Here is an 11450-nt window from a genome sequence, read left to right on the forward strand (position 1 = left end):
GCCTTTGACTTTCAGGTGGCTCCCTTAACTTTCTCATGATCATCCTCAATCCATGAGGCAAGATCTCGCTTAGAGCTCCAGACTGACTTTTTGTATGTCTTCCACGTTGGAATAATCACGCCAACAGTTGTCACCCTCTCACAAGGCCTTTTGCTGATTGTTTTGTACCCCGTTCTAGGCGTGTGCAGGTCTATAATCTTGTCCCTGATGTCTTTTGAAATCTCTTCAATATGTTCATATACAACCATAACAAAACAAAAAAAAAGTAAGTCAGCAACCTTACATATTCAGCAGGGGATCAAATCATTATTTCCATCACTGTGTGTGCTTTCTTTTTATTGCGAACTCCTCCAGCACTAAGTGGCCTTCATCAGCTGTCAGTCGTTGTTTAGTCCAGCCTGTCTGAGCCCACCAGTGTTCCATGTTTTTTTGACTCAAAGCAGAGACTGCAAGCACTAAAATATTATCCGCAAACAAGCACATTTGCATGTCACGCTGACCTTGTTTAACTTAACCTCAACTGTGTGGGGATTTCTACTACCTCTGCCACAATGAAACACATCTGGAACATCATATGTTTGTCATGTGTCCTCAAATGTTTTCCAAGCAAATTCCCGCTGCAGACAAATAATCTCCTCAGTAGGAGGCACTGAAAAAATGTGATAAACTGTGTTATTTATGATGCACTGTGTATTCATGTGGTTTTATAGCCGGCTGTAAATTTGTGTCTGTTCACTGGATCGTGCTATTATTCTTTTGGAAATGTTGCAAGAATGCACTTATCCGCACAATAGCGTGTCATATATGTCATGTTTCGGATGAGACATTGTTCAGTAGTCCTTGCGCGTTCACCAACAACTACACGAGAACAAAAACATCCGACATCTGTCCATCCTGGAGCCCATCCCAGTTGACTTCGGACAAGAGGCAGGGTACAGAGTGGATTGGTCGCCAGCCAATCACAGGGAACATATAAGTAGAACATTTACACTTACTCACACTCACTCACATTCACCCCTAAGGACAATTTAGAGTGTTAAGTGAAAATAACATGTCTGTTTTTGGAATGTGGGAGGGAACGGAGTACATATTTTTCCAATATTCTTATTAGGTAATATTGACTGATTGAATTGAATATTTTGCAGAATTTGTCATGTGTTTAATAATCACGCATGGGCCAGTACCAATACCAGATATCAGTAACGAGCCAATACCAGCCTTATTTCAAGGTATTGGGTACTCGTGAAGACTGCGGATACCAGTCACCGATACGTAAGGCAAAAATTGATCACTGAAACTAGGGCCTTTAAAAACAAAAATAAATTAAACAAAAACAAAAAAATCCGTGGGTGTGAGTGAGTGAGTTTTTAACCTGTTTTTAAAAAACGGTATGTTTACTGTACATATGGGGACCGGCGCACCATTGCAACCAATTACTCCTACCTACCTTAGCTTTGGCCCAATTAAAACCTCTGATATGATTGTGACATATCGTCACATAAATCTGACATCACTGCATGAATAAAGTTGCTTTTTACTTTAGAAAGTTTTTTTTTTTTTTTAAATCACATAAATATGACTTTCTTCCCTCATTAAACTTTACCTCTCATAATGTTAAGATTTTAGCTTGGAAAAATTCAGCTTTATTCTCATAAGGTTACAACTATTTATCTCAAAAGATATATTTCTTGTAAAGATAGAAACATTTTTCTTGAAAAACTACAACTTTATTCTCATTACAACTCATTTGATCTAAATATATCAGTTATTGTAGTAATATGCAACTTTTTAATTCCGATGGCATTTAAGGGTACACGTTAGTCATGTTGAAGAGCCGTGAGGATTACATTGGATTACACTGTCCCTGGACTGAAAAAATTTGAGAAATCTTGCCCTCGAATACTAAATTTATACATTTTAAATAAACAAAATTTTCACCAGGATACAAAATGGCAATTCTATGTTGTGCTCACCTTACAGTCGTTGGGAGTGTCCAGCAGAGGGTGGCAATGTCTCAAATCAACAGCACTGAAATGAGTTCCCTGCTGCATCCCTGCCTCAATAGAACCACTGCACTGTCTACAAAGAACCACACCAACACGTCTTTTACATCGTCCTTGTGCTCGGCAAGTCCAGCATCTTTTCCTTCACTCTCATGTTCAGTTTCATCCACTCCAGGGCCCATAGCAACAACCAGTACATAGCCAGAGACTGGGGTAGGAAGAGGACGCTGCCCACGGCTGCCGCGGCTCGGGCTTGACGGATCGCGGAAGCAGAGGTGTTCTCGTCGGTGGTCGTCTGTAACTCGGCCACAGAGGAGGAAAGGCCAGAACAACAGCAGTGAAACATATACAAGGTCACAATGCAAACACATTTATGAGTTTGTAAATACAGGATTCACAACCTTCTAGGACAGGTGTGTCAAACTAATTTTTGTCACAGGCCACATCGCAGTTATGACTTCCCTCGGCGGGCCGCTGCGACTGTGAACCCATATTAATGAAACATTACCTCATACAGTGTAATTACAGTATACACAACACAGCCTATAAAAAATGATTTCAACTATTACATTTATTTTCAAAGGGGGATTGGTAACAAAAAAATGCTTCTAAATATCTCAATGGTATTACACCAGTTACACCAATTAGCGATTTTTATTTGCTTTCGCAGGCCACATAAAATGATGTGGCGGGCCGGATCTGGCCCCCGGGCCACCAGTTTGACACCTGTGTTCTCGGACATTAAAGTCTAGTTACCCCAGAGAGTCTGTATTTGCACAGTAGTAATTTGCATCGTAATGTTGCATGTACCCAACAACAATAAGCACACAATTTTAAAAGGTTGTTGTGAATTTTGAGGGGGGGGAGCTTTCCAACAATCTCCCCTGTGACCTTCTACATTATTGGGAAATGTCCAATTTGGGAATTAGGCTGTTTCAGTGGAAGGTGGATTTGTTTTGGGGATTAGGGCATATCGTTACAGTTGGAAATAACTTTTGAAAGTAAAGTCAAATTAAACTTCTACACTCATGTTTTTAGAGGTGGAATTTCCAACATTACCAACCACATCCTTCTACAATGTTGGGAAGTGTCCAGCCCGGGATCTGGGATGTTTAGGTTGTCTGCAGATCATTAAATTGGGTTTAGGCTGTTTTCATACTTTGTGGATCTGTTTTGGTTGTTGGTGTACTGTTACAGGTAAAACTAACTTCTAAAGTAAAAGTCATTCTGGTATAAATTTACCTTGTACCCCCACATTTCTGAAGGTGAGCTTTCCAACGGTACGACCTGAGGGAAGTGTCGTAGTTGGGTTTAGGCTGTTTTTACAGTCCATGCATCTGTTTTGGTGGTTGGTGGATCGTTCCGAATAAAAAAAACAACTTTTGAAAGGAAAGTCATATCACCATGAATTAAAAATTTTCATGGTGAGCTTTCCAACAGTACCAAACACATCTACGATGTCAGGAAAGTGTCCAAGCCATGAGTGGCAAATAACTTTTAATGGGAGAGAGATAAATTGTTTGATAAATTGATAATTATACTCGTCAGAATTTAGACTCTTTTGGAAATAACATGCGATAAAGATTTGGAGGGGTGAGCGTTCTAACGGTACCACTGCGTCCTTCTACGATGTGGGCTGGTTTCAAGTAGGGCTGCAACTTACAATTATGTTAATAATTGATTAATCTTTGAATTATTTTTTTCAATTGAGCAATGTCGAAAAAAACATTTTTTCATTTACATCCCTTTGTTAAAAAACAGGACATTATTTCAAATTGACAGTGCAGAAAATGCACAAATTTATTATGATTCAGTTGCTGGTTTTGTCCGTAACATGTCAGAAAATTCGCAAAAATATGTATCATTGTTTACCAAAGTAAAAGCAGATCTTTGCAAATCTCTTATTTTGGTTCAACACAAAGATAATCAATCTACCCTCCTGGAGGATTACAGAAATCTGATACATTTTACTGTTCAAATGAGAAAGGTACCCATCTCTATTAGTGTTGAGAGGCTAAAATTACAGGGATTTGGACAATTTTAAGGTAAACAAAGTCTCTAAGTGATTAATCAATTATCAAAATAGTTGTCAATGAATCAATTAATTGTTGTACTTGTAGTTTCCAGGCTGGGATTGTGGCTGTTTCAGTGTATTTTCAGGTTGGAAATAACATTTAAAGGAAAAGTCAAACAATGTTTTGAATGTTGGTCCATGATATCAAAGTTCAACCTTATAAATAAATTAAAGTGATGTTTTGTGTCATTCATTTGAGCCAGCTTGGTATCCATGACACCAGACTTCGCCTTGCACCTGCAGAATTGGCAGCGACATTGGCAGCATTGACCCTCTTCCTCTCCTCCTTCCTCCTCTGTCGCTGCTCAAGTCGGCACTGTCCGGCCGCCTCCTCTGCACGCCGCACCTCCCGCGTCAGGCTGAATTGCACCATTTGCATCTGGAGCATGGGCACGATCAGGTTGTAGCTGTCCACCATCTTGTTGAGCTTCGCTAGCGCTTCTTCGGCGCGGGCGCACAGCTCAACCCAGCGGAGACGCTCTGTCGGGCCGAGGGGCTCGCCCAGCCCGGCCCGCCCGTCCAGCAACTCGCCCCGGATACGAGCCGCGGCCTCGCGGATGTCACGCTGCCTGAGCACCCAGGGTGGTTGATAGCCGTTGTCCATGAGGATGCGATTGAGGTTGTGTGTCATGGGGTCAGCATAGGGGTTGTGCTGGAACTTGTTGAGCGGCTTTCCAGTGCCACTCAGGTTGCGGAAATCCCCCCGGGCCATGGACTCCTGGATCAGGTCCTCCACCAACCGCTCCACCGCTTGGGTGAGTTTGATGCTCCTGCTGCGCTGCCGCACGTCCCGCTCTACCAGCGCACCCTCGGCAGCCGCCGCCCTCTCGTGCTCCCTCTGCCGGTAGTGCAGAACTTGCTCGGCGGCCTTGTCGGCACGGAAGTGGCGGTACTGGCGCTCGCGTTGGCTGGGGGTGCCCGAGCCCACGCCCTCGTAGCTGAGGTAGTGTCTATGTTGAGGGGCAACGCCCGAAGACGGGTCCTTGTCCTCGTCCTGCGCAGCATCTTGCCGCCGAGCCGCGCTGTGGTGTGCCAGCACGGAGCGGTAGGCCTCCTCCACCCGGGCAAAGAGAGCCGCATCAGCAGTGGGCGCGCCAGAGTCCGGATGGTACAGCTTAGCCAGGCGCAGGAACGACTCCTTCGCCCGTTCAGGGCTGACGATCTCGCCTTCTGGCAGCTGCAGCAGCCGGTAGCTCTCTCGAAGGTTGTTGCTGATCTGTAGTCTGGCACTCAGGGTTCTGAGCCAGCAGGACCGGCCAGAACGGAGCAGCAGGAAGGAGCCATGATGTGAGAAGTTACAGGACACCAGGAGAAGGGAATTCATTTCTCACCGCCCTCCTGGAAGGAGCAAACGCAACTATTATAATGTGGCCCAAGCAAAGAACAAGAAGCAGGCTGGTTTTAAACTGCATGGTTCAAGTGACACTATTTCGATTAATTGCCTACATCAGATTTTTTTTTTTACCCTAAACCCAGCTTTGAATCGCAATTACTTTTAATTAGTAAGAGTAATAATTGAAGATAGGTTAAGCACGCACACACACAAACAAAAAAGGTGACTTGTGAGGAGTGAGCTTACTGTATTGTTGGGCTTTATTCACAGTGTCTCCTGTCCTAACTTTAATTTGTTTGCAATTGTCCAGTTCAGGCTTGTTCAACCACACCGTACGGTGTGCGGCTGGCTGGCTTTAGGCTGGATTTAAACTGAAAGTGACACTAAGGCTGGAGTTACAGTGCAGGTCAAAGTTCCCAATTCCAATTCAATGCCTAGTTCTGATTTTTTGGGACTGTCTTATTACCATCTACAATTGTGGCACACATCACATATGGCTGTTTACACACTGACACAACACATGAAACAATCCACAGATCTTTTTGTGCTCAAGTAGTACAGTTGAGTCAAATACATCATGGCAGTGATGTATTAGGATTAGAATATATTCAGATTTAAATCAGACCTCTTCAAAATTAGTACAAAAATAAATCAATCAAAAATCGAGCATCAACACATCAATAGGATACACTGTCAATGCCACAATGATTTATGACAAAAACACACACGCATCTGCTCTAGAAGGACAAATACAGTACATTAAAAAAAAAAATCTGTAAATCTAAATGACAGCGATGCATAGACAATTCAGTATTGTCTTAATACGCTACATAAGAGGCAACATAATGTGGAGCAATGCAGAGGCTACCATATATATTTTTTTTAATTGAGGGGAAGACAAAGCCCAGGTCAACTGATTGTTTACATCCATGTAGTGCGAGGTTGAAACCAGTGCAGTTTACACGCAATTTGGGTGTCTGTGGATGCAGGTTGTTTCATATGTTGTCTTTGTCTGTATGACATAGGAGATGTGATGCTTGCACATGGATATAGATTACAAATATCCCCAAAATTAGATGCAGTGTAGACATTTAATGGCAATTGGGAACTTTGACCTTGGTGCAAATCCAGCCTTAGTGTCAAAGATCAAGAGCAAGAGGAGAGGACACCCTGGACTGGTCCCCAGCCCTTCAATCGCAGGACACATATCGACAAAGAAGCATTCAGTCTTCAATTAGCTTGCTTGATTTTGGAATACGTAACACAAATGCATACAGATGCAAAAGAAAGTACACGCTCCGCACAGAACGGCTGGAGACTCGAACCCATAACCCCAGAACTGTGAGGCAGACATGAAAACCACTCATTCTACCACGCACACATTTTCAGAAATGGGTATGTAAACAAGGATCGACTCCAGAAACATAATAAAATTTTATATAAAGTCAAGTGTTCATAATGTCCCCTCTAAATACTATTTTCTTTTTGTTTGTAAAAAAAAAAATAATAGAAGTAACGTGGCCATTTATATCATCAACGTCATAAAATGCCCGGATGATAAACTTCCGCTAGCTAGGAGCTACCTAGCCGGTGGGTCATCAAGTATGCCAAACTAAGTACCTCCAGTAAATCCGTCGTAATGCTAGCGAGGGCTACACGTAAAAACCCACACTGGCATGTCAATTTACTACATGCAAACTATTAAAAAAGACATGTAATGACAAATACGAGGCGAAAATAGCATCAACCGTTTCTGTGGAGGTTGGTTTGCAGAAAACTTCTTCTTCGTTTGCTTGCTTTTCAATGGTAGTTGGTGAGGAAAGTGTAATGGTGACATCTGGTGGCCCGGAGCGTATACAGCAGTCCAGTCAAATTTTTCGTCATGGTTGAACAGAATGACTTTTACAACACCCAAACGAAACAAATTTAAGGAAGATAAAACAGTTTAAATACATTTATTGCAGTAACAATTAATTAAAATACTGTTTAACAATAAAACTAAATAAAAGGTAAAAAATTATTTAAGTTTGAATAAAAATAAAACACTATATAGGAAAAAAACACAAAACGTAATTTAATATAAAAACGACAATAAAAATGTGTATAAAATTATTCATTTAATTTCAAATAAAAAAGTCAGATGAAAAAAACAACAAAATGTAATTCAAAATAAAAAAGAACAATGAAAATTTATGTTGAAGTAAAATATAACTAAATTAAAATGGTTAAAAATCAAATAAAAGAGAACAGAAGTTTAAGTACATTTTTATTTTAATACAAAATTCAAAGACATTAAAAATTATATTCAAGTTTAATTACAAACAAATCCTGTCTTAAATGGAAAAAAACAAATAAAATGAAATAAACTATTTTTTATAAGTGAAATCAAAAAAATTAGACATTTTAATTTTGATTCAAAAAACAACATTGTATGTAAAAAATACATATACATTTAATTGAATACAAAATCACCATTACAGTAAAACAACATCAATTTGAAAAATTCAAAAAACACTATTCAAATGGACACTCGCCTGACTTTGGCGCGGGCAGCATGGATTCAGTTTACACTCAGTGACGGTGTGAATGTGAGTGCGAATGGTTGTCCGTGTCTATATGTGCCCTGGGACTGACTGACGACCAGTTCAGGGTGTAGTCTGCCTTTTGCCCAAAGTCAGCTGGGATAGGCTCCAGCGCCCCATGACCCTGAACAGGATAAGCGGTCTTGAGAATGGATGGATGGACTGAATCTCTCCCAGTGGGCCTGGCACCGCCTTGCATGGCCCCCCACATAAATTCATATTTCCATTTATTCTACCCTTCCAGTACAGTTTTGCATCGACAAGGTCAGGATCGTTCTTCTGTCAAAAAAATTCTTTGCCAAATTTGCGAGCCTGGATGTATTTTTTCCTCATCGCTTTTGCACAGAACATTAAGACTTTTTCAACTGTGGTGTCGTCACTGTCATCATAGCTGTCATCAGAGCTGTCATCATAGCTGTCATCATAGCTGTCATCATAGCTGTCATTATCACTGTTATGCTCATTGTCCTCATCATTGTCGTCATCTTCAGCTGCTTCCTCTGAAACTGGGGTGAGAACATTAACTACTGGTAGCTGTGATGCCGCTGTGAAAAAACAAAAAACAAAAAAATTATGTTCAATTCAAGTTCATTTGGAGATTTCTGTTTTCATGTAGCGGCACGGTGGCCGACTGGGTAAAGCGTCAGCCTCTAAATTGCCCGTAGTCACGACTGTGAGTGCGAATGGTTGTTAGTTTCTATGTGCCCTGTGATTGGCTGACAACCAGTTCAGGGTGTACCCCGCCTCCTGCTCGATGACAGCTGGGATAGGCTCCAGCACGTCCGCGACCCTTGTGAGGAGAAGCGGCTCAGAAAATGGATGGTTGGATGTTTTCATGTACAAACAGGTCCTATGTATTTTCCTGTATGGAATATTCCATCCATCCATCCATTTTCTACTGCTTATCCGAGGTCGGGTCACGGGGGCATTAGCTTTAGCAGGGACGCCCAGACGTCCCTCTCCCCAGCCGCTTCATCCAGCTCTTATGGGGGGATCCCGAGGCGTTCTCAGGCTAGCCGAAAGACGTAGTCTCTCCAGCGTGTCCTGGGTCGTCCCGGGGGTCTCCTCCCAGAGGGACGTGCCCGGAACACCTCCCCGTGGAGGCATCCGAATCAGATGCCCCAGTCACCTCACCTGACTCCTCTCGATGTGTAGGAGCAGCAGCTCTACTCTGAGATCCTCCCGGATGACCGAGCTTCTCACCCTATCTCTAAGGGAGAGACCAGAAACCCTGCAGAGGAAACTCATTTCGGCCGCTCATTTCGGCCGTTCTTTCGGTCACGGCCCACTGCTCGTGACCATAGGTGAGGGTAGGAATGTAGATCGACCGGTAAATTGAGAGCTTCGCCTTTCGGCTTAGCTCCAATACAAAGTCCGCATCACTGCAGACGCTGCACCAATCCGCCTGTCGCTCTCCCGTTTCATTCTTCCCTCACTCGTGAACAAGACCCCAGAATACTTGAACTCCTCCACTTGGGGAAGAATCTCATCCGCGACCTGGAGAGGACACGCCACCCTTTTCCGACTGAGGACCATGGTCTCACATTGGGAGGGGCTACTTCTCATCCCAGCCGCCTCACACTCGGCTGCGAATCTCATCCGCCCCCGGGACCTTGCCACCAAGGAGCTTTTTAATCACCTCGGTGACCTCAACCCCAGAGATAGGAGAGCCCGCCTCAGAGAACCCAGACTCTGCTTCCTCATGGAAAGGCGTGTCGGTGGAATTGAGGAGGTCTTCGAAGTATTCTCCCCACCAACTCACAACGTCCCGAGTCGAGGTCAGCAGCGCCCCTTCCCCACTATAGACAGTGTTGATTGTGCACTGCTTCCCCCTCCTGAGACGCCGGATGGTGGATCAGAATTTCCTCGAAGCCGTGTGGAAGTCTTTCTCCATAGCTGTATGGCAAAGTATCTCTTTTTTTGTGGCTTCAGCAAAAGAGCTGGGGGGGAAAAAATCGAATAATAAAAATAAAATAGGTTGACGCAGAATATCTGCCTCGAAGCTCCACTGGGACAAAACAATAAATTAATAAAATAAAACAAAGTTGCAACATGTTTGCACCGCCAGAACCAATGTTTCACACGGACATTTATTGCAGACGGATTCAGTGTTGAGCCACTGATAAACTGTGCCAAAAACTACAGAGGAGCGTCTGTAAGTCGTTTAAGAGACTATTAGATGTGTAATGTAAATATAACATGATGTATGAGTGAGCTGAATGGTAGTTAGCATTTTTTTAACCTAAAATGGTAATCACTAGTGCGCTAATGCTAGTCGCGAATGCTAACTGTTTAGAAAAGGCTGATTTTGTCGTCCCACATCTTGGACAGAGTTTATACCATAGACTCAGTACTAGCATATGCATATTAAGGATAGAAGTCCAGCCCTCATAAATGAGAATAAAATCCATGTTAGTCCAGCAGAAAAATATATATATATATAATTTTTTTACTCAAGTACTGGACGGAATATCTATTGGATAATCGATTCCAAAAACATTTGATCGTGACAGCCCTAATCACAAATATCAGCATTGCCCATCAACCATGTAAACTGAATCAATGGTAGATGTGTGTTAATAGACCTGGTGTGAATGAGCCAGAATGCATGATTCCTGCCAATCTTCCTGTGACAGGAAAAAAAAAAGTCCAGGCCTTAAGTCTGTCGTTGGAACGCTCAATATTTTTGAGATATCATGAAGTTATAGAAATCACAGATTATACCCTCTGTCCGAGTCAAAATAATCAGTTTAAATTTACCCAAACAGCATTAGACAGCTCTTTGTCAGCATGTTTAGTCAACATCATTTTGACTAAGTGTTATTAAGTTTCTCTTTTGGAGGGATCTAAAATGTATGTTTTTATTCGGGTGGAATTCATTTTGCAGCATATGAGCACCTCTGAATCAGGTAGACAGAGATTGTGGATTGTTCCGCTATTTCGTCAGAATTTAAAGGCAGCATTTTCTCTGCTGGTTGAGAACTGTTGATTGCCCCAAATTGGGCTGAATATACAGTAAATAAATTATTTGGGTCATGTAAAAGTCTCTGTCTAGGCATCTCCACATATACTTATCATATGTTGAAGAATTAGATTTTTTTTTTTTGTGTGTTCTGCAATTTGTTTTTTGTTGTTGACTTTGAATATAAGTATGAAGGGAGTGTTAATTTCAGTCCCTGAGCTTGAGTGGTGAGTCTGCAGCTACAGAGTAGTAAAATGTCATGGATCTTAGCGCCACAGTCCAACGGAACAAATGGAAATCTGGGCATTTTTAGACCTCCATAGTGGCAGGTACGTCAGGTATAACAAGGACAATCCAAGTCTGGATTTGCTATTTCTCCATATAAACCTGGGGCATCAAACTAATTTTTGTCACAGGCCACATTATAAACCATAAAAATGTTTCATCGCCTTACAAATACACAACAAATTGATGGATAACCAGTTTTAAAAATCAA

General features: G+C 42.2%; 1 protein-coding gene across 1 annotated transcript; it reads right to left on the minus strand.

Moving 5' to 3' along the window:
• Positions 1–4012: 4012 nt before the first annotated feature.
• On the minus strand, positions 4013–7182 carry dnajc28 (DnaJ (Hsp40) homolog, subfamily C, member 28). Its single transcript, XM_061675701.1, has 2 exons — positions 7031–7182; positions 4013–5415 (listed from the first exon to the last, which is right to left on the minus strand). The coding sequence occupies exon 2, from the start codon at positions 5399–5401 to the stop codon at positions 4268–4270; it is 1134 nt and encodes a 377-aa protein (XP_061531685.1). The 5' UTR covers positions 5402–5415; positions 7031–7182; the 3' UTR covers positions 4013–4267.
• Positions 7183–11450: the final 4268 nt, after the last annotated feature.

This window comes from Phycodurus eques, chromosome 4 (genome assembly GCF_024500275.1).
Source record: "Phycodurus eques isolate BA_2022a chromosome 4, UOR_Pequ_1.1, whole genome shotgun sequence".
Lineage (NCBI taxonomy): Eukaryota > Metazoa > Chordata > Actinopteri > Syngnathiformes > Syngnathidae > Phycodurus > Phycodurus eques.